This window comes from Megalopta genalis, chromosome 2 (genome assembly GCF_051020955.1).
Source record: "Megalopta genalis isolate 19385.01 chromosome 2, iyMegGena1_principal, whole genome shotgun sequence".
NCBI classification, from domain to species: Eukaryota; Metazoa; Arthropoda; class Insecta; order Hymenoptera; family Halictidae; genus Megalopta; species Megalopta genalis.
Genome location: NC_135014.1, coordinates 36,593,991 through 36,621,561, shown reverse-complemented (window position 1 = coordinate 36,621,561; position 27,571 = coordinate 36,593,991). Strand labels below are relative to the sequence as shown.

The window sequence follows — 27,571 nt, the reverse complement described above, 5'->3', positions numbered from 1 at the left end:
CTTAAGATCGACAACAAAAGTTTTCGAGATCTCCAGAAAATGGAGATCTTTTTTTCGGGGTCTACGAAAAATATTTCGGGTTTTGTAAAAATTTAGAAATTTGAAAGGGGATGAATTGGGATTGGACCAAAACAGTGGCATTTGGGGTACATGGTGGAGAGGGTAAGTGCGTCAGAAAAAAAACGTCAGCTGTTTTTCGTTTTATATATTAAGAATTTTTAATAATCAATATTGTCGGATATATATATAATATATATATTATATATATAATATAATACATTATATTAATTGAGACAGTATGGACACAACGTATAATTGGCGCGGTAAGGTGACAAAGAAGCCTCTCCCTTGTCAGTGTCCCTTCGTCGGAGGGTTGCCAGCTCGAAATCGCGAATTATTTTTCTTAAGGTCGTTACTTTACACCTCCGAATCTCTTTGTTTCTCTCCCCTTATTAGCGTTATTATTTGTTTTCTTAATTTTTTTTCTTTCCTCGTTTTAATTATGTTCATTTGGTTTTCGCTTTTTTGTTTGTTTGTTTGCTTTTTTATTTTCTTTCTACAGCCCGAACCGTGGGCGGAGGTCTCTCCACGCTTATCACAAGAAGTTTCTCTTAAGCATTAAAGTCCCGAAGACGAACAAATACACATCGAGTCTCCGTAGAAAGAAGAATCTTCGTAGGACGCAGTTATTATTAAATATACAAGGGTATATGTATAATATATACCTATATATATATATTTTTTAATATATATATATTAAAAAGGAAAACAAACATCATACGAGAATATACTACGTAAGCTTCGTAACAATTTATCAAATTATCCGTTAACAATTTCCTACTCAATTTGTGCCTATACGTTATCGTTATTACTCTTATCGTTACAATTATTTATTAAACAGGGGAGGGGTTGGGGGGTGGTTCGTCCGGGTAAATCGAGTATAGAAATTTGATTTATTCGCTTAAACACCGCCCCCGCGGATCTTTCTACGGAGACGCGACGACAGACTCGTCTGCACCCCTTTCCGGTACCACTATCACCACCTTTGTCACAGCTCTCCCCCTCGATCCCGCTTCCCCCAAGGCCAACCACCCTCGGTTAGTAATATTCCTTAGTAATTTTTCTCTTTTCCTGCCACCTCCCTCGCAGCGTATTATACTATTTAGTCTAATCCCTGATATATAACATGAACCTCGTTCACAATCGTAAAAAAAAGGATCGTCAGACGAAAACACATTCGGTACCACCCCCTCGCCGTGTCCTCCGCGGCCTCGGGGTGCCCTGCGACGACCTTATGGGGTTGCAGAACTCTTTCTCAGCCGGGAACTCTGATCTTTTGATTTTCGTAACATTACCGTCGAACTGGTTTTCGTCTAGAGAAAGCGGCATTAAACAAATATTTTCAACCCTCGCGAGACTGTTTCGGATTTCGTAAAATCGTTGTCCCGAGCAGCAGATCATGAATTTTCGAGGAAATTCGAACGAAATGCGTTCAGAGGGTGTGTCTCGAGCAACCGAAAGGAAATGTCTGCAGCCCCAACGACGAGGGTCGGCACACCCCCGAGGACGTCTCCAACCCCGAGAAACAAAAGGAAAAAGAAACACGCGTTCGTTTTTCGTCGCCTCGTCGCCTACTTTGTACAACCATACTACACAGTGTGCTATTTTCGTTTGCTCAATAAATATTCGATAAATATATCATTGTATTTCGTTTATAATATATGTATATCATCGTATTGCCGTAGTTAATAGTAATAATTAATAATCGCACTATGTTATCATCGCCGTAGTTCGCTCTCCGTTTTACAATTAATTATCAGTTAACCGTATCTTCGTTTACCGTAATTAAACTTCGTTAATATTATCATTATTAATATTTATTATTACTGTTTATTGTTATCGTTATTCTCGTAGCTGAACCTGCCGCCTCGCGTGCACACTAGAAAATTCCTATTCGAACCCATTCGACGCGGCCCCACCCTAAACGTTACGAAAAGAACATTTTTCTAAAAAGAATCCCTTAAACCCCCTCGCATACTTCCGACACGCGTCTGTCGTCGAAATGAACGGTGGCTACGTGTCACCGTGTCCTCTGCCCTCTGTGCCTGTACGTTCACAGTGTAAATCTTCAGTCCCTGGCAAGCTTAATGTCTAGCGAATTTGTTAGTTTACCCCGGTCGCAACCCCTCGATCCTCGGCACCGAAATTCCCATCGTCCCTCCGAGCACCGAAAAATCTCCGCGACCGTTACACGTCGCCCTCTCGAATGGAGGATCGCTATTTATACACGCTCACTCTCGCCCCTCGTCGACGGGTGGTCCGGGATATCGAGTCGTCCCTCTACCCCCGGGAACCCGATCGAGACGCGCTTAATTAACTTTCGTCGCTCTCCCCGCGCCCCCTTAGTTTCGCTTCGTCCTTTATCGTTCCTCGAATCTACTAGAGAAAAAGTCTATCTTACGTAGAAAAAGTCCTCGCGCGCGGTCCCCCGTCACTTCCGGTCGGACCCGAGGCCACCGATCTCCGAAAAACCACCCTCGACGAATTTAACAAACAAACTCGGGAACCACCGAAACCTGTAACGAGCGATCTCAGACTACGGATATTTATGCGTTCAGATCCGTAAACCGTAAGAAAATTCGTGGATCGCTCGAAATTAAAATAACGTATCCGATTTTTACAAGGAGAAATTATTTCTGAGCACACTTTTTCCCTGACGCGAATTCCTATAAAAGAGCGTATCAAAATCGAAATTCGAATAAAATTTTGCGGTCTGCTTGCGTAGCAGAATTTACAATTAGGGGTTGCTTCTGCAGAGAATTGAAATTCTAGGTTTAAGTAGATCCACGATTATTTGCAAAATATTTGCAAATTTCTGACTCCTGGATTGAGACAAAAATCCCAAGGCTCAAGTACTGCGTCGAAATAGCCTAAATCGTTTCAAATACCAGAGGATCGTAGTAAGTAAATAATTTTGAAGGTTGCGAAATCGGTGTGAAATTGGCGGTGGAAAGTGATCTCGGGCGGCCGGAAGTGGCTGGCCAGTGGACGCGGACGATATTTTAATGCACTTTCGGTTCAAGGCAGCTCGAGACGCTATACAAAATGTTCTGGTGACGCAAGTTCGACATTGCCTCCAAATAGGGCTCGATTTTTGAGCGGAAACCTGACAGGGTGGGTGTCCGACCGGCACGCGTCGCGGTCGCACGATTTATTATAATATCGTTCCTCGTTTTTGCTTGTCCAGTGTTTTCGTTCGTTTCACCTAAAAAGCACCGTCCTGCACCTTCGTTAGGAAGACCTAAAGCTAGTTTACAATTTACAAGGCTAACCCTAATTGGCACTCTACCCCTAGCCGCTGCACCGTTCGGCAGCAAGCGCGACCGAACAACGAACTATAAGTCAGCGAGAAAATGAGCGTTCGCGGTGGCGTCAGTATAATATCCCGAACCACCCCTTTCGTTATTCGCGGTCGTCTCTCGGCTAGAACGGCGCCCCGTAGTCGATTAACAAAATAAGAACACGAGGCCTCGCCACGCTCGATCCCCTAACACCGTCGAGAGGCAAGCATTAAAAAATTCCTTTCTAAATCCTCCGCGCCTTTCAACCCCTCGCACGCCCCCGCAATCGCCGACACCTTTGCTCCCGGGTCTTTTTATAGTCGCACAACGTCTGCAGAAATTATTCACGGCGATAACGGAAACTCTTCAAGATTTTCCGCCCCTTCAACCGCGACCCATAAACTGCGTTAGCGGTGTTTTATTTTTAATAATTTATTCAGGAAGAAAGGGGCGTGTGTTATTTTAACTCGCCGAACTTCAGTCGGTGGATCTTTCTTTGCATCAGCTTTGTTCATTTATCGACATCACCGATGACTTCATTCTTACTGCGATTTCGGTATAAAAATGTGAGTCCGCGGTCTGTTGATCGTTAAATCTCTCGACCGTGATTTTAATATTATGTCAGAAAGCAAGGGGTGAAAATAGCCGACGAGATGCGTCGTCTCATTTCTATTTTCAGAAAGATTAAAATTGCTGCGGAGCGTCGAGGGGTGGAAACCACCCTGTCTTTTGCAGGATCCATAGATCCGGAGTTTAGGTTCGTTCGCGTGCCTCCCTGCCTCTGTGCGTAGTAATGTAATTGCTGGAATCGTTCAGGCTGAGGCACGGTGTCTTGTTTCATAAATCGTTCGTGTTGCGAAAAGTGATTGCGAGATGAAGTCGATCCGATCTTTCCTCAAATTTATTCCCCGTTTCGTTGGTGTACCTGTACGAGCACCGAGCCGCGCGCGGATCGATTAGGATCTAGACCGAATGTTCGGAACGAGACAATAGCGGTTATGATCGGGCAAGTGGAACAGGTAGTGCCGCTGGTCAGACAAACATACTTTCCATCGAAATCGAAACGAACCGAAGATTCGTCGAAGGTCAATGAACTTTCTAGTTTCGTTGTAAGTCGACAAAATTATTTTCAACCAGTGAATACTTATCTATGAATTTCCTTCGTGTAAAGCAGTCTATAAAATTGTATAAACGTGTTCGGAGGCATCGTTGCTTGATTTTATAAAAATTTATAGGGACACGTATCAATCGACATCACTTCCCGCAGCGAAATTTGATGGAAAAAAACGAGACAAACGAGATCGCATTGGAGAATAACGTGCCCCAGCCTGGCCGCTCGTTTACCCTATCGTCTCTTTTGGATATTTACAATTAACAATCGTTCTCTCCCGTAGTAACCGTATTCGTAAAGCGATTAGTAGTTAATTAGTAGTAGTAGTAGTAGTAGTAGTCAGCGATAGTAGCGTACCTCCTAGTCCCTTCAGTAACTGGTGTACGTTAATAGTGAAGTAGGCGGTGTAGTAATAACAGCTCTAAGCGGTAGTGTCCCTTTCGCCTTTACAATTAATAGTTAAGTGTAGCGGTGATAAGTAGTAGTGAGTTAAAGTTTTTTTTGTTTATAATAGCGCTGGTAGTAATTAGTAATAGTTTAGTAGTAGTAGTAATTTAGTAGTAGTAGTAGTTTAGTGGTAGTAGTAGTAGTAGTAGTAATAGTTGTAGTACTAGTTTAGTAGTAGTAATAGCAGTAGTGGTTGTTGTAGTAGTAATAGTAGTAGTAATAGTTGTAGTAGTAGTAGTAGTAGTAGTGGTAGTAGTAATAGTAGCAGTAGTAGTAGTAGTAGTAGTAGTTGTGGTAGTAGTAGTAGTAGTAGTAGTGGTAGTAGTAGTAGTAGTAGTAGTAGTAGTAGTAGTAGTAGTAGTAGTAGTAGTAATAGTTGTAGTGGTAGTAGTAGTAGTAGTAGTAATAGTTGTAGTAGTAGTAGTGGTAGTAGTAGTAGTAGTAGTAGTAGTTGTAGTAGTAGTAGTAGTAGTAGTAGTAGTAGTAGTAGTAGTAGTAGTAGTAGTAGTAATAGTAGTAGTTGTAGTAGTAGTAGTAGTAATAATAGTAGTAGTAATAGTAGTAGTAGTAATAGTAATAGTAGTAATAGTTGTAGTAGTAATAGTAATAGTAGTAATGGTAGTAGTAATGGTAGTAGTAGTAATAATAGTAGTAGTAGTGGTGGTGGTAGAGCGGTGGTGGTGATGGTAAAGTGGTATCATCATCTCGTTTCTCTTTTCCTCTTTAATGGCGGCGCTGACGATGATGGCGGTGGTGGTGGTAATCGTGGTAGTAGTTAATAATAGTAGTAGTCTCCTCGTAGTATTAACAATAGTTGCAGCGGTATTATCGTCGCCTTCGTATAGCGTTAATAGCGTTACAAGCATCTTTTGTTGTTGTTGTCTCTTTAATAGGAATAATAGCGTCGTATCGCCGCGTCGACCCTTATTGACAATCGTTATTGCTATTACCGATATTGCTACACTCGATCTCTTTGTACTATCACTACGAACCGGTCGACAGGGTGCCACCCTTCTCCCCATTATCCCCCTTTTGGGCCGGTTCAAAAGCAACTGTTGCGTCAAACAAGATGAGACAAAAAAATAAGTTGAGCTCGATAGATCAATATTAATTAGAGAGTCGCGGAGAGGACAGACTAATCCAAAATGGCTGCCTACTTAGAGCTCTTCCTTCGAGAGCGTCCTCCACATTGGCTGCACCGCTTGTCTTCTTCCACAATCATTTCCAGCTTTCGAACGAAAGAAAGAAATCGTCGATTCCCGACCTTAGAATAGTACAATATCCGAGTGTACACAATTCCGATCGAAACTAACGCACCACTTGCAATGTTCCAACGAAACCGTGTTATCGCGAAAGGATATTAGTAAATCAGCAAGCGCTCCGAGAACAGCGTTACCGTGTAGGAGAAGCATGAGAATAGAATGGCGACCATACTGTTTCGAAAATGCCACGGGGAAAGAAACGATATTGGTATCGATAATGGGCAGGAGGCCGGCGCACCCTTTCAACCTCACTCGAAGAGAGAAAAACAGGGAAGTGACTTTACAAAACCCAAAGAAGAACCGCCTCGGAACTATCTGGTCATCTAGCGAGTATATTAAGCGCATTTTTTAATTAGGGTCTCCTCGACGAATACAGGGCGCGCAGAAATCCGCCGCGTCGAAACGATACCGCGCGAAAACGAAAAGCTCGAGAGATCTCGTCACTTTACAGCCTCGAGCGCCCATAGAAATTTCTTACAAGAGAGACAGAGAGTTTCTGGCCGCCCTGTAGGTGTCCGAGGATTTACAAACTGGACAGGACGCCCCTCGTGCTTGCAACCCTTCCGCTGCCGGTGTCTCCGGGCCCCGTTTCGAAAAATATGAGATTCGTTTAGGTTCAATCAACCGCTTCCGAGAGATTCCGTGTTAATCGTCGCGACGATTTGGCAGCGGAGGAGTTCCCGTGTTCCGTCTCGTAAAGCACTTCGGACAGTAGTTAGGACCTTCGTTGTCGCCGAGTACGATGCTGCGTAACCCCCGCGTTACACTAAACTCCCTAATTAGTTAATAGGACTATAGATTAATCTCTCACTATCTCGTAATTATCCGCGTCCCGTCCGCGCCACTCGCGCGTCTCACACTATTCCCCAGCGTGTCTCCTCGATCGTCATCCTCTCGTTTCCTCTCTAACATTACATATATTTATATATATATATATATCAATTGCTTCGCGCCAAAACGCGTCTCGTTAACTATTTAACCGCTTAATTTATCGAGTAATCAATATTAAATATTATTCACTTTGTTTCTAACTAGCAGCCTCTGGTGTCTAGTCCGCACTAGTGTTCTTCCTTGTCGTCGTCTTCCTACTTATCCTCCTCCTTCGCTTCCGTTTCAACGGCCGGCACCAGCCCGAGCGATCTTAGGCGACAAATATTTTTGATTCCATTGTTTCGTGGTTCCGTGGACCGTTCATTAGGCTCGTCGATCGGTTCCCCTCGGCCGTGCTCAAACCCCCGGCTTTTCCATTGTTTTCTTTCTTCTCTCTCTTATTCCGCGTTGCATATAGCTTCTGCGTTTCGCTTCATTTTATTTCAGCTTCTCTTTTTTTTTGTTTTTGGTTCGTTTAGCTTTTCCATTTTGTAAAAACACGTTTTCGACTCGTCGAGATGAAGCGTCCGTTGAACGTCTCGACACCTACGCCTCCCGTTACCGTCGCGCGTCTAAACAAGCGTGTGTGTTCCTTCATAAATATTATAAAAAAATATAATAGAAAAATTATAATTTCGTTATAATATTTATAAGCTACTCGAGATTGGCACTAGAAATCCCCTTTCTCCCCTCGTTCACGTTCGAAAATCATCCTCGCCGTGGCCTCGTCCGCCGCGGTGACGGCGGCGAGAGGCTCTCGCATACTTTTGTCGTCCTTGTCGTACACGTTCCACAATACTAATCTAGGGTCCTCTAAAATTTTACAAAATACGACGCCCGGCGTGTGCGACAAACTGGGCCGCGTGTATGTACAAAAACGCTTTAGTGGTTTCCTCTTTGTTCCTCCGTGGACGAACAGGAAGGAAGATCGTGTCTTTCTTCATCATTATAATCATTATCATCACCATAACCATCATCAGTATCATCATCATTATCATCATCATTATCATCATCGTTATCATCATCATCATCATCATCATCATCATCATCATCATCATCATCGTCATCATCATATCATCATCATCGTCATCATCTTCGTCGTCATCGTTCTCGTCCACGCACGATCATGCTTGACGATCGGCACTCGTTTGTTTATCTTTTTTTGTTCGACAATCGCTTTTGGTCGACGGGACCGATCGGCGACATGTTAGGTAGGAGACGAAATGAGGGGTCCTTCTTCAGGACGCTTGAGAGAGAAAAAGAGAGAGAGAGAGAGAGAGACAGACACAGAGTTACGCGAATTGTACGCTGAGGGAGGAGGATCGCGCTTCCGGTCGCGGAGGCTTTCGCACTTTCAGGAGCGGAGTAATAATTGACCGAATAATTGACCCTCTGAGGGTGGTCGGGGCTTCGAACCGGCTGGGCCTGGACCATCTCTGTCTCGGAATCGAAAACTCAATTTAGATCTGTGTCAATAGTATGCGGGATTAAGGACAAGTGAATTTAGGCCTGGCCTGACCTAGATGCCGATTTCTAGATGGGCTGGGATTGCTAACTAGACTGTTGGGGCACTTTCGTTTCGATGAAAGAGTCAGAGGTCCCCAAAGTGGATCGAATTCTTAGCGTTTCGGAGCTCCGACCTGGGAAATACCTGACCCGGACCCAGAAGACAACATTTTTCTCTTGGAGAACGAGAATCCTGAACAGTCTAGATAACTCGATAGCTCATGCTTGACAGGGAATTTCACTTGGACAGCTTCAATCTTAAAGGAATGTACCAAGAGGTCCTCGAACAAGATCGAACTGTTCCCTTTTAGAGAATTGACCCGAGAGAGACCTGACCCAGGCCTAGAAGGTGACTTCTGCCTTGGAGAACAATGTTCCTGGAGCAGGAAACGCTTGACGTTTCGTTCCCCTCCGAATCCATCGAACTGTAGACAGAAGTCGCCGAAGAGGATTAAACTGTTCCCTTTTAGAGGATCGGCCCGAGAGAGACCTAACCCAGGCCTAGAAGGTGACTTCTGCCTTGGAGAACAATGTTCCTGAAACAGGAAACGTTTCGCGTTTTCGTTTCCCTCCGAATTCTGAAAACTGAAGGCAGAAGTCGCCGAAGAGGGTGTCTGTTTCCTTCTCGAATCGTGTACCGGGAAGTCGAGGACGAATTCCGGGGTCCAAAGGAGGGTGAAGGAAGCTCGGACAAGGGCGTAGGCGCTATCCCGTTCGAATTCCTCAGAGGGTCGAGACATTGGCGCCGAGTTGGAGGTCCGTTACGAATCGGCGGCGATCTTTTCGCGTGGCGATCCTTTGGCTCACGGTTCTGGCAGGCCAGGCCTCCGGTTCCCGCTGACCCGGAAGTCCCTCGGCCCCTCAGCGGCTAAGGGCTTAAACTACGATCAGACTCTCAGGCACTCGATTCTCCGCGGGCTTTGGTCGCGAAGGTGAACACGACACGAGGAATCCTGGCGATTCCCGTCCGGCGGCTGCGGCTGCTGCTGCTGCTGCTGCGGCTGTGGCGGCTCGGGGTTGTTGTTGTCGTACGGGGCGGCGAGTAACGACCCCGTGGAACATGCGAGCTTCTCGAGACTTTCCGGTCTGAGCCTCCAGTGTCACGGGGAAGACTTCGGTCTGCCGCTTTTGTCTTGCATCACTTGTTGCTGTTGCTGGTTCGGCTGTTGCTGCTGCTGCTGTTGCTGTTGCTGCGGCTGCTGGGCCTGCTGCTGGGCCTGCTGCGACTGGTGGTGGTGCGACGTCGGGTCCCCGGCCACGCCCAGCTCCGTACCCATCATGCTACCGCCGCTCTTGTCCACCACGCTGCTCGTGTGCACCGGGTGGAAGTATCGTTCTGGAAGACAATGCACAGCGCAAACTGTACATCCCTTCGAGTCTGGGTATAACGAACAGTACAAATATACCGGGTGTCCAGGCAGCTTTCGATCAAACTTATAGATTGTGCGTTGCCGGGGGCAAGCGGATGAACAACGTTCGTGTCAATTTGGCTCCGAAAATGCTTCATTGAGAAGATATAAACTTTTACAGATCGTCGTGATTTACAGTGGTGGTTATAAGAAATGTTTGAAAATATCTGCCACTGCAAGAATACGGGTTTTCATTCGTCGACTAAGCGATTCTCGGATTTTTTCAAATATTCATTTATCAATGAAGCATCTTCGGACATATGTTTATAAGGATTTTTTAATCTGTTTGACCTCGATAACGCATAGTATAAGTTTGTGGACACCCTGTACTTGCTACGATCCAACGGATGGCTAGCAGATACGATCCAAACGATCACCGACCTTCGTCCATGGCGGAGGGCGGCTCGCTGGCGGTTCCAGTGATGATAGGGGCGATCATGTTGTAGTCGTCCTCCAGGTTGATGAACGGCGCCGTGTTCCAACGGGGTGGCACGTTCGAGACCGATCTCTGGGTCGCCACCGGCCTCGTCACCGACACGGGCGACGAGAACAGGGAGAGGTTCGTCGGGGAGATCACCCCCGACATGGAGCTGATCGTGGGGTAGGTGAATATTTGCTGAAAAGTCCGAGAAGATCTTATCAAACACCTGTGCACAGGATTAATCCTACCACGGAACGCTCTTAATCCCGCGCTGTTTCATTTCCTTCACAGTTACAACGATTCCAAGTTTCTCGATTGCAATTAGATCTTGGAAGAAAAATTAAATTTACAGTTACCGCCGAAAATACGTTGACGCTTTTTTAAATAAAACGAACTTTATCAAGTCGAACGAAACGAGTGGAATCTTTTTTGTGATTTAACCCTCGCACGACGATGGCCTCGTGACCTTCATGTATCGCGTGCAAGGTAACGTAACGAATTACTCATTATAAATAGAAAAAATAGATAAATTTTTATTTCCTATCAACTTTCATTGTGGCAATATCATATTATGAGACCAATGAGTGGTACACATGCAAATCAGCAAACATGTTTGAACAATTTTACAGTGTTATTTTATTACTGTCGACTGGTTAAAATGATTAAGAAAATAAATAAATGTATATACGATTCTTGCGTCTTGCAATTAGTGAAGATAAGTTTTATTTTTGCATAAAGATCCGCAGTCTAATAATTAAAAAAGGAATAAATCAGTGGAAGTGAAATGCTATGGATGCTTGGTATGGGTCACACGAGATCCGGCCACCGGAATCACGATCCGTCATGCGAGTGTTAAAAGAACGGTATTATGCTAAATGCCTAAATGCCGAAGCGACCGGCGAAGACAAATTACAGTAATTTCTCCCACAAATGTTCGGAGGTCGGAATTGAAATCGGCAGATCAGAGAATACTAAATCGCGATTCTTCGACTCTCGCGGCTCTCGTTTTTATGGAAACTCGAAGCTGTCGGCAAAAAATGTGCCGGTGCACATTAATATGAATACATAGTAATGCTAGAATAAAAACGATGACTTAACCTTTTTATTTCTAATTTTTCGCCACGATTCGAAGGTCACATGACACGATTCAAAGGCATTTTGTATCGTTTACCAGGAATTCACGTCGCGTGGCGCATCGCACGCTTGACCGACTCCGTCGACCCTTAGCATCGACGTAGTAATAAATTTCATAGACGTAGAACTAGCACAGGGAAATTCGCAGCAACCCGAGATTTGGCATTTCCGGGAGAAATTACTGTACTCGGGCTACAGTAAATTCTTCCTAATTGACGCTCAGCTTAGAAACAAAAATGGGCAATTTGGGAAGAGAAGGTACGATTATTCAAGTTTCGCAACTCATTCTTATAGTTATCGATTGTCAACAACTATAAAAACAGACTGCAAGATTTGATTAATTGTATCTCCTCTTTCCACTCTTCCTCTTCCCTTCCATTTTTGTGCGCAATCGGTGCGTCAATTAGGGAGAATTTAATCACGCATTTTATGCTTAAACGGGAGCTCACCTGTCCAGGTTGGGAGTGGAAATGAGCAAAGGTGTATTCCCGGCTGGTGTGGGGTGCGGTGACGAGAATCCTCGCAGGACTCTTCCTCCCGGCGGGATCGACGGAGCTCTGGCAGCCGGATCCAACGAGGCCCACCGCGGCGGCAGCCATTTGTTCCTGACTCGGGGCCAGCTCGGACGGGTCCGTCGGCGACGTCGAGGATGTCGGGGGTGAGTTCGAACTCGTCGCCGTTAATTCGCCCGTCGACCTGATTATCGCGACCGGCCTCGCCATCGGGGCCGGCGGAGGTGGCGGCAACATCGAGCTCGGATAATACTGAGAGAACTTTTGTATACCAGTGCGGGGTCCGGCTAGCTGCGCCTGGAAATACCACACACCCACCGATCAACGTCGTCGACCCGCGCGTGATCCACTCACCCCGATTTATGGATCATTGTATCTCTTTTATTGAACTATTTTAATTAGATTAGACCTCTTGCACCCCTCGTTCGGCAACGGAAATGGGGATCATGATCTCGCCAAGGTTCTCCAGTGACTTTTTTTAATTATCTTTATTCATTTAGGGATGGTCTCCGAGAGATCTTTAAACTTTTTTATGTTGGATTTCGAAGGACGTCTTTCTAGATCGGCTGGGAATATTTTTAGATCCTCTGTGAATTTAATGTGGGATGATTTTTTTATTTTCAAATTTAAGGGATGAAGCTTCAATTTCAGTTTCATTTCAGTTTCTCCCGTGATATTTTCCATGTTTGATTTTGAGGGATGGTTTTCCAGACCCTCTGCGAATTTTTAAGGTCTTCTGTGATCTCTTTTTCGTGTTCGAATTTCAGGGATGTTTTTCTCGATCATTCGTAAATCTTTCAGCCACTGGACTATGAAACCATATTTTCAAACGATCTATAAATCTTTAAATGTTGCATCAAGGAGCGTTTTCGAGAGGGAACAGAAGGATGCGAGATACACATTATTTCGTGAAGGATTGCCGCCATAAACGAGGGGTTCAGAGTCCGACCGTCGACAGAACAATTTCCGTAGTCTCGATAATACTAAATGCCAATTATTACCAACTCTACCATAGGCGAATTAGGCTCGTAGAATCCAGGGCGATTGGAACACGGATGACGATGCAGGTCGCAGAGTACCGTCCCGTTCTTCTCGTTACGATCATGCAAACATCGATCAGCAAAATAAACAGAATTATGCACTGGATTGGAGAAAGATCTAGATTAAGCTCGGCTGCGAGCTCGCGGGGGTAGAGAAATCTGGGCAACGACGGCGAAAGAACTGACTCTAGGAGCGGAGCAATGTTTGTATTACCGAAACTGGAGAACGGGGCGGGTTTAAAGGATCCGGAAGCTACCTGGGGCAGTTGCTGAGTATTCTCGGCCTCCTGGCAGACGAACGTGACGAAGTCCGAGAGGGTGTCGTGACCGTTCTCGGGGTACTTGACCACCCCCGCGGAGGCAGGGTGCTCCGGCTGATAGTAGGCGAGCCCGGACATACTCTGACCGGAACCACCGGCCAGTCCTTCGTGCGGCGAGTGCAATCCTGAAACACAATTCACCACTGTCATCCTCCGACCGCCACGGCTAGGGCCACGGTGAACCACCCCCTGAACTTCGACCGCCCATCTTCCGACGAATCGACCCTGTTTCAACCGCTTCACTTTATCCTCGAAACAAGTCGATACTCGTGCTGGAATCATTCTCGCCGGAACGTCCAGATTATCGTCACAATCCGCGGTATTTTATTAACCCTGCTGTGTCCTGCTCGCCCCTTTAACCCTTTCAAACTAGACGCACCAACGGTGTTCGCGCCACCGGTTTCTTATTTCGCGACGATTGAAATTATTTTACAGCAAAGATCGCACGAAATTCGAATGAATACAGTCTTGTTATTTTTATAGGGTGAATCTAGTTACTTTCAACGATGGACTGGTCTACCGTTAACCCTTCGAGGGTCGAGCTGTTTAATCTCAACGACGCAGACGTTTCTCTTCTGACCTGAATTCTTTGCTCTATGTCATCGTTCTCATTTCGTTTATATCGAATCAGTTGCTTTTGCATACGACATTTAAATATGTAGCAATTAATTAAACAGTAACTACGAATCTAAACAATTGTTATATGAATTACATGGCGATTTTTAATGGCGCCTCGGAGCCACCGCTCGCGTGCAAAGGGTTGGTCGAGAGCCCAGAATTACCAAAAGGGTCGCCACTGTTATATCGTGTAACATTTTAGACCTAGCCAAATCGTTGTTTCCTTAATTATGATTATCGAGTGTCATAAACACGATGTCGATAATTTTTCGCAAGAATTGAATAATAAGATTGAAACTGCAATCGAAACTGTTACACTTTGGAAGAATGTTTCGGTTAAAACGGAGGACGCAGCAGCAGGGTTAAAAAGGTTGGCCAGCAGGGTTTCGATTAATTGAATGTTAGATCGCGGGCGACAACGACGACGACGTTAACAGTTCGCGCCAAGAAACGTTAATAAAGCCGGGAGGTTATTAAAGTTCGAGTTTAATGGAAGTGGGAGCAAACAGAGATAACGATTGCCGCTGTAAGTCTGTTAGGGGGTGGTTTTAGTGGTGTATCAAGGGGGTAGGGGAGGCGACCAACTATATCGTGTTAAGTATATCTATATATACATATATATACAATGCATATATGTGTATATGTGTACACATATGTATATATACGTATACATAGACAGATTTCTGTATATATGTATATACGAGGCACTCCAAGCGTGAGGCTGGCTGGCTGAAATGTACATGTACCTATATACGCGTGAACGCGCGCGCGCGCGCTCTCGAGTATGTTCGAGGAGATTCTTCGACTCCTATAGTGATCCAATGAATATCATAGCACGGCCAGCGGTTCGATAAAGCACGATGTTAGTTGCACGAGAATTCTTCTTACTGTATGAGATTTCTGTTCGACAAAACGACTCCCGTTTATTGTTGCTGACGGGGTGCTAGCGCGCGCGCGCGCGTGTGCACGTTGTATCACGCGCAGAGATATGTGGATATATACATGTATGTATATATACATATAGGTATGTATATATATATATGATATATAGAATATATATAGAGAGATTATATATAGAATATATATATAGTGCAACAACAAACATCAAACAGCAAGATAACAACGATTAAACAACACATCAAAAAACATCAAGGTAACAACAACATCAACATCAATACAATGATATACATATATACGTGGTATATATATATATATGTATGCATGTATGTATGTATATATATATATGTATATGGTATAAACAACAACACCAACATCGCAACAACAATAGTAATAGGTAGTATCGTACGGAGAGAGATAGATAGAAGAGATAGACAGAGACAGACAAGTGTGTGTTAGAGCAGTAAACATGTCTCAATCCAAGGTATCGTAAGAAAATCAATCGAACGTTCTATCAAGTCAATTATTAGGTGAAGTCAATATATATATATGTATATATAGTATAGAGTATAAGTTAATTCCATCCAGCATACGACATACCCAGAGCATTGGCCGTGTGACAGTGAGTGAGATAGAGATAATTATGGTGTGCACGGTTATCAGACCAACAGAGAGAAAGAGAGAAAGAGAGAGAGAGATAGAGAGAGTGCACGGCCTCGATCCGATCTATGGATCACGGGCCGAACCGTAGTCGACGATTCGCGTCGACCTTCAAATACTTGATTCTCTTTCGATTTTCGCTGAAATCTCGAACTCTCCGGACATTAAAAAAATCCACAAAAATTGTTTCGTTCGCAGATTCAATTGTCAGACTTTTCCATCGACACCTCGAGCTAACTACGGTAAATTCTCCCAAATTGTCCGTCACATGGTAAACAAAAATTGGACGATTTTGGAAGAGGAGATACGATTATTCGAGCCTCGCGGCTCGTTTCTATAGCCGCGATATATATATATATATTTTATATATATATATATATATATATATATATATATGATATATAGCTATAACAACTATAAAAATGAGCTGAAAAATCCTATCCCCTCCTCGCAAATTGTCCATTTTCGTTTACAAGCTGAGGGACGATTTCAGAGAATTTACCGTGACTTACGATTTCCGATGAAAATTGGACCTTCCTTTAAGCTCTTTCGAGCGATCGGAGGTTTCGAGAGTGCAGATAACCGAGAAATCCCGAACAGCACTGGCCAAGAATCGCGCGGGAGAATACGAATATTCGAATTTCCCGCCGCGGCCGGTGATCCACCAATGGACTCGTTAAGACTCGAGGCCGCGCCCTTAAAAAATAGTAATACGTGAACAGGTGTACAAGGGTGTAACAGGGTGGTTGGGCAGAAAGACAGACAGACAGACAGACGGACGGACGGACATACGGACAGACAGACAGACAGACAGACAGACGTACACACAGACGAACAGAGAAACAGACAGACAGACAGACAGACAGCGACAGCTAGCTTACCAGGTAGACCGGTACTACGCAGTTAGCAAGAAATGCCGTCCGTCTGTCTGTCTGTCCGTTTTCCAAGCCCCGAACCTTGTTCCCAGTCTGTTCGGGGGCGTTAATTCTCGACAAAATTCGTTCGTTCGAATCGCTCTCTTCGACTAGTCGTAGGGGCGGCAGCATATAGTGTATGCTTTCGGTATAGGCTTTCTGCATTTTCACGAATTAATATCGAGCGGCGTTTCTCTGCAGAATTTCCTTTTGCTTTCGCGGGCCGTTTAACGGACAGGTCAGTCAGACAGACAGGCAAACGGGGGCGTCAGATATATAGATTCGGATATACGTGGGTATACACATATAAATATTTACTATACATACACAGGAATATCGCAGTTTACACTTATTTTCCATACAGAGGCATACAAAAATACGAGTTCGGTTAGATCGATGCTCTTCGGTCGGTTTTCGTGCAGAGTTCGACATTATTCGGATTATTCCCCCTTCGGATGTATTATAATAATATTAATAATATTTATCGAAGTCGATTGTCCGAATCGAAAAATCTTTTCGCACGAATATTTCACTGGACTAACGATCGTTCGTTATTCTTCGTAAATTATTCTGCGTATCTATTCGAATGAATCTTTGTTCGAATGATATTCTTTCTCTTCAACTTTTATCCGTCATCCGAATAAAACGTTGCCCAACTCTGTTTTTTCGTGGCTTATGTTCACCCGGCTTTGTTAATGACTGTGTGGTCGTTGTCAGGCGGACTAGATTTATTCTCCATGCTCCGCCTGTCGCGGTAGCTCGTTTAGTTCGAAAGCAATCGGCCGACGTACTTCGTCCCGTCGCTTTCGTTCCGGGCACGATTTTCTCTTGACGATCGATTGTTTATTCAAGGGAAAATTGCCGCCGAGATGGAAACGTCAGGACTCGTGCATCAGCGCCGAAAGTGCGATGAGAGTAGAATAGTTGAAATCAATTAAGTCTGTCGAGGGTGGTGGTACTGTCAAGAGTTTCTTGTTGAAGGGGAGAGGAAGAGGTCGAAGACCTCGAATCGTTGGACTGCAAAGGACCTGGAAGTGTTTGGAGCTGTTAGCAACGCGAGCTTAAGTCGCGCGCCGGGCATTCGCATCGAGTAGATTCACCGGGATGCTGATCAGACGCACAGACCGGTTTAATTGCCGTGTGTGTCCGATCATGGTCGTCCGTATCTACTGCGGCCGGTCGTTCGAAAGGTACACGTTTCCCTTAGGCCGGAGACAGCGGCAAGCCTTCGATCGCAACGAACAAACAAAACCACGATCCTAGAAAACAAACGTCTCGCTTCTAAATCGTTCTCGGCTATGTCATATATGCCTGAAAGCGCAAGCTTCATCCGATCCACGGGGAAAAGGGAGTGCAACCAAAAAGTCTCGGTCGATCCGCCGAAACGGCCGGAAGTGTCGGATGATTCAATCTCGTTCTCCAATATGGCCGCCGGAGAAATCGGGAACGGCAGACTCGGAGGGCAGATCGCTAGAGCTTCGATTGATCCCGTTTATCGAGATTTCCACGGAGAATTTCTTTTCTATATTTTCACGCGGATCCCCTTTCGGCGTTGATAGAACGATTTGGCCGGTTAATTCGAACGATGGAGATCGCGAGGGGATTGAATCATCCGCGACAAAGCATACCGCGGCTCTTAATTCGGGGACCAAACGTTCCATGATCGTCACGGAATCGGTCGAAACGAAATGGTCTGGCAAAGTGGTAAAGAAAATTGGGATTCAGATAACAGCTCGTTCGTTTCGATGCCGGACAGAACTATGGACGAGAAGGCGGGCGGCTGATGGGAAAAAAACGGGGGTGCGGGGGTGGCGGTAGAACGGAAGTAGAAAAATACGTCGGCACGCCTACCAACGACAGCATTGCGCGTACGATCGTGCACACAGCTGCAGGCGGCTATACGGACTGTGCAACAATTATTATAAACACAGAGACACGTACATCTATTCAATCGTCCTAATTACCACGTACGGTCGTCAACCGTCAAATATACGTGCGCATGTCTATTTATAAGAATTGTCACGCGAATACGTAACGGTCATACATGTACCGACACGTATGTGTGTACACCGTGCTGCCCAGAAATTTGGGATCGCCCTTTTCTCGGAGAAAACGGAGGAGATTTCAATAACTTTCGACCGATTCGATTTCTATCGTCAGAAAACATTTTATAGGAGGATATTATAGGATTTAAGAGGAGCATCGATCCGGTTAAGAAACACGACATTAAGAATCACCGGACATTTTGGTGGCGAAGAAACGACAGTTCAGACAGATCCGTATTTAAACGGCACCGTGTAGAGCACGCGGTCTCGGAGGAACGGCGCCGTTTTCTCCGAGCAAACATGGCGGAGCGATCCCAGACTTTGGAGCGACTTGTGAGTGTATAGAGATGCAACATCGAGCTAACACACAGATTCTGATTAAGGGCTATAACATATATAACATTCTTGCTTTCTTTCGAGTTGCTCGCCGCCACGCACCGGTTCACCGTGTCGGAATCAGACGTCGGGCGGATTTCTCGGGGATCCCCCTGTGGTGGACAAACGACCGTCGAATTAGTCCACTTCCGACTCTCGTGCTTCGTCTCTCCCCGATACTCTCCCTCCCACTCCTTCGCTCCAAGGAAGGTACAATAGTCGAAGGAGAACCCTTCGGAAACGCCCGCAGTCGTCCCTCGAACAGACTTCGTTCGAATATTCAATTTTTTACTGGCAGGTCAATTAATTGTGCAGAAAGTCAATTAATTGTGCAGAAAGCCAATTAATCGTGCAGGAAGTCAATTAATTGTGCAGAAAGTCAATTAATTGTGCAGGAAGTCAATTAATTGTGCAGAAAGTCAATTAATTGTGCAGAAAGTCAATTAATTGTGCAGACAGTCAATTAATTGTGTAGAAAGTCAATTAATTGTGCAGACAGTCAATTAATTGTGCAGAAAGTCAATTAATTGTGCAGGAAGTCAATTAATTGTGCAGAAAGTCAATTAATTGTGCAACGAGTCAATTAATTGTGCAGAAAGTCAATTAATTGTGCAGACAGTCAATTAATTGGGCAGCGAGACAATTAATTGTGCAGAAAGTCAATCAATTGTGCAGCGAGTCAATTAATTGTGCAGAAGGCCGATTAATTGTGCAACGAGTCAATTGATTGTACAGCGAATCAATTAATTGTACAGCAAATCAATTAATTGTGCAGAAAGTCAATTAATTGGGCAGCGAGTCAATTAATTGTGCAGGAAGTCAATCAATTGTGCAGCGAGTCAATTAATTGTGCAAAAAGTCAATTAATTGTGCAACGAGTCAATTGATTGTACAGCGAATCAATTAATTGTACAGCAAATCAATTAATTGTGCAGAAAGTCAATTAATTGGGCAGCGAGTCAATTAATTGTGCAGGAAGTCAATCAATTGTGCAGCGAGTCAATTAACTGTGCAGCGAGTCAATTAACTGTGCAGCGAGTCAATTAACTGTGCAGCGAGTCAATCAATTATGCAGCAACAAGTATTTTCAAGTATTTCCTGCATCGATTGATTTTTATTCTTGCGGAGACGATTCCAAAGGCCTCTCCTCGCAGCAATTTTTCAGAAATCGATAGAACTAGGAGCAGACCTGAGCTAGAATTTCAACTAATCGAAAGCGATCAATTCTTTTCAATTCCGCGTAAAGACCTCCACCATTGAACACGCTATAAATCGATATACTGGCATTTCTAGATTGCTTGAATTGCTAAGAAGTGATTCGAAGTACAGTCAACCCGGCGCGAAAGTGGCCCACAAACATCGACGTCGATCGAATCGTTGCGGTTTGATTAAAGTGAAATTCTTGGTCATCGAGATTGCTTGATTACGGAAACCCGTGATAATGACGGTGCACTAATCTTTTCATTTACGATTATTCAGATTGCAAAGACAGGTTTACGAGTTATTTATTCGATACACGTGTTACTAGCGGCAAATATTACAATAACACTCAAGTTAAAAGTCAGAATGAACGTCTCATTGTTAGTTTGATAAATTGATATAAAACAGCTGTTTTTAATGCTCAGCGAATCTATCGTTAAGAATTTGTTGGTTGATCAGAACAGCAAGAAAGTTCTATAAACTATTCGCGGCTCCCTGTACCGGATCGTTCGCGTTACGAACAGTTCACAAACGCCCGGGTTCGAGTGCGAGATCGATAGTCAGCGGTATAAAACTACTCCCGGTGTCATTCCCAAAACTAAAGTAGAAAGGGGGCCGAGAACGGGTGACCAAGAAAAGAAAATCAGGGGTAAAGCTTGTGGGTGAGCGTGGCTAATAAAGACGGACCACGTGACGGAGTCCCATAAAATCAGACAAACTAAGAACACAATATCCAGTTTCTATCGATGCAAAAATAGAGTGACAGACAGACAGATAAATAGATAAAGAAAGAAAAAAAGAAAGAAAAAGAGAGAGAGAGAGAGAGTATGCAGCAGATCGCGCGTGAACATCGCAAGCACTTCCAAAAAACGGACGTGTGTCATCATAACCAGTTCTGTATACGTATGTACTTTGGAATACATATACCAACGGTGGAGTTTTAATAGGGGGTGCAACAACTACCATAACAAGAGGCGTCGAGACTGCAGGTCTCGTGGAACGAAACAGAACCAAAGATACCAGAAACGGAAGAACAAGGACGAGATGAGAAGAAGGAGAATAACGGGAGCTAAAGTGTGCCAGGCACGGTACATTCGATGAACAAAGAGAGGGCTGTGTCGGGGGGGAGGTCGAGAAAGACGGGGGACACTGTGCTTAAATTCGAGGTGGTCGACGACCGTAGCCCGTCGATCATCGAACATTACTCTGGATAACATCTTCGGTTCGGATATCGCGGAAGAGTTATGGTGAGGGGGCGGCGAGGAACCGAGCGGGGGGAGGAGGGACACCGAAATCGACGAGGTACGATAAATCAGTCGTTCGACGATTGTTTTGAAAAGCTTCTCGCAGCGGGGACTGGAAATTAAGCACTGCACTTAGCGCGATTGGGAATAGATCTATTGAATCAGGGGGACACGGAGGCGATGGCGGATCCAGGAGGAGCGGGGGTGGACGTAACAGATAAGGTTCGGGAAAGAACCGAACGTCGCCGGAGATCGATAGCGGAGGCATTCGAGGAGATTGCTCGGCGGAGCATGCCGCGAGTACTCGAGCAGGCCTTTGAGCACGCCGCCGAGTACGAAAGTCGAGTACATTGAATCCTTGAACAGTTTCGGCGATCTGCCGTGGCCCGGACGCGCTTCTCGATGCCGGCGAATCTGAACTTTCGAGTAGCTTCGGTGCTACGACGAATGGTTTGCTTTTTTCAGTACCGCGGATACTACGCGAGTACCTCGCAAGTCTTCGAAGTACTTTCAAGGTCTTCGAGGTACTCCAAGGGAACCATCCAGGACTTGGAATGGTCTTCAAGGTATTTATTTTGGAAATATCTGAGATACTCGCGAATTACTTTAAAAGCACTGTGAGATTTGCAAAAACTATTGGAAGTATCTTAGGAGTACTTTTCAGATCCGTGAATAATTTTTGGAGTACTTGTCAAGTCTGAAATATGGTTCGGAAGTATTTGCCAAATTTAAATATCAGTTTAGCAGCACTTGCAAGGTTTGAAAAAATATTTAGGGTACTTTCTAGGTCTCTAAAATTCTCTTTATCGCATTTTCAGATTTCTCAAATACTTTAGAAGTACAGTAAATATTCTCCAATTGTCCCTCAGCTTCTAAACAAAGATATTCTTTCAAAGTCTTTCCAAGTTGCCCATTTTTAATGGCAAGCTGAGGGACAATTGGGGAGAATTTATTGTACCTTCAAAGCCCTCGAAGTACTTCAAGCTCATCAGCGCTTTAAAGCATAGTACTTTGAAAGCACTTGCAAGCACCTCCAAAATTTTTTGGTAGACTTTCAGCAAAATATCGAATGATCCGACAACGAAAATGCTATCGAATGCCATCCGCACTTCCCCGAACGAACATTTTGTTCTTCGATGGCAATTAAAATACAGGATCTTTTCAACTGGAGAAAGGATCGAGGATTGAAGCGTTCGGGGAGATCAAGAGAATGTTTTTGAAACCGAGACCGTGCCCGAGTGAACGATGATCATTCACGCACGAGGAAGACAGTGCAGGATGCATTCGTGTTACGGAGCGCGCCGATGCACACCACGGGAAATATAAAGTGGTGGCGCGAGGGGCGGCCGCGGGGGTGATTGTGCAATTCCGAGCCGCATTGACGATCCGCGTCCTCGTTGCCGGGGATTTCGCAAGACTATCCTTTCCAGAAATTACCCTATTACCCTAAATTTCTCAGCTTCCGCCGGCCTGACCCTGAACACGTCCGTAGACTCGCAAATATCTGAGATTCCCAGCCTCCCCGATGATCTACAACGCTCTTCCATCAAAACGATACAATTGCCGACTTCGAAACGGTGCTTCTGGATTGCGAGCGATCCTCCCCTCGGTTCGCTAAATTCTCAAACGTTCCGATTCCAAAATGTCTGCACTCCTTCCAAGCTATCTACACCCTTTTTATTCGATCGGCGAAAATTGAACGATGCGTTCGGAGCACTTTTATAATACTTTCGATGCTCGTTCTAAAAAAAAGGATTTTTGCTTCTAAATTTAACACGTTCGCTACCAGCCTCACCAACTTACATAGTTACAATTATTTTATTTATCGTATTAGCACTAAACCTATCGAGCATGTGTAAGAATTACAAATCTGAATTTAATTTGGTATCTTGTTATTTTTATTGCAATTTATTTATATAATTTATATAATATATATTATATATATATTACATAATATAATTTATATAATTTACATAATTAAGAAATTTATCCAATCATTTGCCCCAAAAACTTCTGTATAATTTCAACAATTTTAAAATACATGAAATTAAAGAATGTCGTCAGAGAAAAACTATAAATTCTCTAAACATCATGCTACGTGTTCGAATTTTCAATAATAATATTCATTTGACGTTCTTTACGTCTTTTCTTTGGAAGAAATTGGTTCGTCAAGCAACTCCGAACATCTCGCGATATTTTTCGTCCGCAGGCAAATTTCGTTCCTATCCGCGACAAACGTCCCAAGTTTGAAAATTTCTTGCATCGGCGATCCCCTATGAACCGTTTCCCCCATTCCCCCGACTATTTCGTCGTTCCATCGAGTCGCAGTTCCCGAAAACTCTCGCAATCTTCGCGCGAATCTCGCGAAATCGATCGCGGCTGGTCTCGAAGACGCGGCCCCCGTCAATCCGAAACTCCCGAGCTAGCACAATACACGCTAACAGGAGAGAAATGTAACAGCTGGAGGGAGAGAGGTCGCGGGGATGAAGAACGTTTTCCACGGGGGTCGGATCGCTCCGGATGCACGGAAGTACGATGGAGTCGATACTTCGTTGGAAAAAGTCAGTGGAAAATGTAGAACAATATCATCCAATTAATAAACGATTGTGAAAAACCCCGATGGGCAATTTAATGCAATTTCCGTTCAGCTTTCAACCTAAATACAACAGTGCAATATTTATTTTAACCCTTTGCAGTCAGAATTTTAACCCTTTAACTCGGAAATTCAAAATATACAGGGTGTCCCAAAAATGTCTCGCAATCCGGAAATGGCGGATTCCTCGGATCATTTGAAGCAACTTCTTTCTTTATAAAAATTTTCTCCGCGGCACCGTTAACGAGTTATTAACGAAAAACAGTGACCAATGAGAATCGAGTACGGCTGACGCGAGGCGGCCCAGCCAACCAGCGCACGAAGTCCAGTTCCGCTCATTGACTCGGTCGCCTCGCGCCAGCTGAGCTCGCCTCTCATTGGTCACTGTTTTTCGTTAATAACTCGTTAATGCTGCCTCGGAGAAAATTCTTGTAAAGGAAGAAGTTGCTTCAAATGACTTGAGAAACCCGCCACTTTCAAATTGCGAGACATTTTTTGGACACCCTGTATAACCTTGTGCATTTCATACATATGAAATTGAATTTTGTGACTCATGCAGTAGTTACACGTTTAACTAGTTTCTTCAAATATAAACAAATTCTGATAACATTGAAATTATTATGAAACGCGATACAGCAATTTTCAATGACGCTTTAGAGTCGCCGTTCGAGCGCAAAGGATTAACTGCTCGTTGAAATTTATTAAAACTACGATGTGAAAATTTTAATAACTTGATTTATTCGCGAATGTTCGTAGAGCTAATAAGAACGAGAAATATTCGCGTACTGAATCAGGATACAAGTAGCAATGGCGGGTTAGAAATCCCGGATCGAGTAGAATCGGCGAACAATGGTCGGACACACGTGGTGCCGCATGGTCAACGCCGTTTGTATCGATTTTTTCGAAAACCGGATCTACCGGCGAGCAAATTACGTTCTACACTTTGTCCACTGTCGAATAAAATATCGTTCGGATCGTGCAATCGCTTACCAGAGACGTTCCTCGCGCGTGTGCACGTACGGTTTTATGTGTTACACGTGTTACGAGAGAAAGAAATGGATGATGGGATACAGGGGGAGAACGGTGTACAGCGAGTGAGTGAGAGAGACATGAAGAGATGGAGATAGAACGAAAAGAGAGAAAGAGAGAGAGAGAGAGATCGTGGAAAAGGGGAAACAAAAGAAATGACAAACGTGACAGCAATAGAGAAAAATATATAGATTCGAGCTGATACGACATCGTGATGCATTGTGTGTACGTACACGCGGAAACACGGGCACGTGGCTGTGCACCAGGGCTTTTCCTGTCGATGGATCGACGCCCAATATCGATCGCGATCCTCTGCCTTCGCCTGACCACGCGTTCTCCCTCAGCCGTCGCTGATTTTCTTCGCCGTCGAAGGAAGAACAAGAATTCGAAAATGTTTGTACTCAGGTTCTCGTTTGATGTTTCTTGAAATATTTCCAGAAATATGTAATACGCAAAACTTTTGAACGATACTGCAGGATCTAAGCAACAATTTTATGGCTGTCAGCATGGACTCCATTAACACTGAACCTACCGAGCACTAAAAATAACTGACGCGTGTCCCTTTACAAGAACGATATTCCTGAATTTACTTGGACTCTGCGCCATTTTTATTATAACGTCTGCACTAATTAAGAAATTTGTTCAATCGATTCCAGTGAGAAAATCTCCGTAATTTAAAATGGAAAATACGAAACCAGTCATTTCGACTGCTGTGGTAGGTTTATTATTAATATTGATTTTAGTAACTCAAGTATTCTAGTTACTCGTTTCGAATTGAATTGCATCGGTTCCTAGGAAACCACGGATTTATTGAAATCCTTCATAAAATTGCTTGAAAAGGATTTAACGAAAGACGGCAAAATTTCCTGCTATTAAGCGGAGCTTCGAGGCGAGTTCGAGGAGCGAGCGCGTTCGAATTCGGCGGGAGAGTGGCGCGCAAGCAGGTGCGGCAGAGGACCGCGACGAAACTCCCTAGACAGCCCGTGGCCGCCGCGTGTGGACGCGCACACGTACTGTATACATGTCCACGTACGTATAGAGATACGTATAATAAATATAGAGACAGATATATAGATATGTATATATATAGATATATATAGAACAGTCAATAACCAGTCACAAAGTACCTTTTAGTCGAGTAAGCGAGCTTCTCTCTACGCTCGGGCTCAGACTGAAACAGAGATCATCATCGCGTCATTTCTCCACGCGAATAAAACAGTCGGGGTCCGATGGCCGCGCAGCGCTGCCCGCCATCGATCATCGATCCCGTGGATCGCGCGAGAACCTACCGCGAGATCGCGGCTCCCGGATCCGTTCGATCCCCTTGGTCCCCGGCAACTTCCGGTCTCCTCACGATCGAAGATGCTCCCTTGCGAATCGAGCCATCAACGTCGAACGTTCCCGTCCTATTCTCCGCAATGGTTCTAAGTCCAGATTGGAGGGTGTGGGCGAGAGGAGGTATCCACGGATTTTTATCGTATGGTAATGTTTCTTCTGAACCGGAAGCAATTCCGTCCGACAAGGACCCACGTCAGCTTCTTGGACGTCCTTCGGTGTTCGTTTTGCTCGACGAAAAATCACCGCGAGCCCCACTAACCTACTTTCGGCCGCGCGATCGCTAATTTCGAAGTGCATTTGCCGCGCACTGGATACTTGCTCGCCGATTATTCTCTGTCAACCATACGTGTCTAAACGGCGGCCCGGCGCTCGTCCGCGTTACACCTCAGCCGGGAACGTTTTACAATCCTAACTAGTACGCGGATCTCGCGCGCACTGTTCCAACTGGACTGCGGTACATAACGCGGCGTTTTATTTCAGTTTGCTGTTTCGAAATTCAATTGTCGTTACCGCAATTTACTTCTTTGGTGCTTCGATCTTTTTCAAAGGTCAATTATTATTATTAGAATTTGTTTCTTTGGTGCTTCGATCTTTTTCAAAGGTCAATTATTATTGTTAGAATTTGTTTCTTTGGTGCTTCGACTTTTTTCAAAGGTCAATTTTTATTTTTACAATTTGTCTCTTTGGTACGTCGATTCTTTTCAAAATTCGATCAATATTACTACAATTTCCTTCTCATTGATTATTACGATTACTAAGTAATCAATGATTAATGGATAACTTAAGTAATCGAAGCGAACGTGGTCGTTGATCATGATTACCACAGTAATCATGTAATCAGTAATTATTAATTATTATGTAATGATTGCTTTTATTGATCGCGATTAACTGAAAAATTTGGCACTGTGGTAGTTAATTATAATTCTGAACAGTTTCTTCGAAAATCTGCACGTGTATCTCACGACTGATGACTTATTTTATCTTTCAACCGGATCCGAGAACAAGAGATGAGAGAACATAAATGAATCATTTAGGATCAAAAGGTGTTTTTCATCCTTTCGCAGACAGCGTTGCGTAATTTTCCAGCAAGCCTCCGAATAAAAATGTCAAATTTCGTCCGGATAAAGAGATTCCGCGCGATAAAGAGCTCGATTAAAAAATATGCGCCTCGATAAAGAAAATCTACGCTGGATGCCCGTATAAAGCGATTTTGCCCAGGTCGCGACGTGGCGCGGTTCTCCGTGAAATAATCTTTACACCGTCGAGCAGAACTTTCCGAGGAGTT

The 27,571-nt window shown here is 44.4% G+C and overlaps 1 protein-coding gene across 9 annotated transcripts in view; it reads right to left on the bottom strand.

Moving 5' to 3' along the window:
- Positions 1 to 190: 190 nt before the first annotated feature.
- NfI (Nuclear factor I) overlaps positions 191 to 27,571 on the bottom strand; it is a 109,861-nt gene continuing 82,480 nt past the window's right edge. For 6 of the 9 annotated variants that reach the window (XM_033478735.2, XM_033478736.2, XM_033478742.2 and 3 more), the window contains 5 exons: positions 13,311 to 13,498; positions 13,015 to 13,101; positions 11,951 to 12,310; positions 10,328 to 10,562; positions 191 to 9,873 (listed from right to left, as the gene is read on the bottom strand). In XM_033478735.2, the coding sequence (XP_033334626.1) occupies positions 9,638 to 9,873; positions 10,328 to 10,562; positions 11,951 to 12,310; positions 13,015 to 13,101; positions 13,311 to 13,498 (1,106 nt within the window). In that variant the 3' untranslated portion in view covers positions 191 to 9,637. The remainder of the gene's footprint in view (positions 9,874 to 10,327; positions 10,563 to 11,950; positions 12,311 to 13,014; positions 13,102 to 13,310; positions 13,499 to 27,571) is intronic. The other 3 variants (XM_033478740.2, XM_033478741.2, XM_033478743.2) reach the window with 3 other exon arrangements.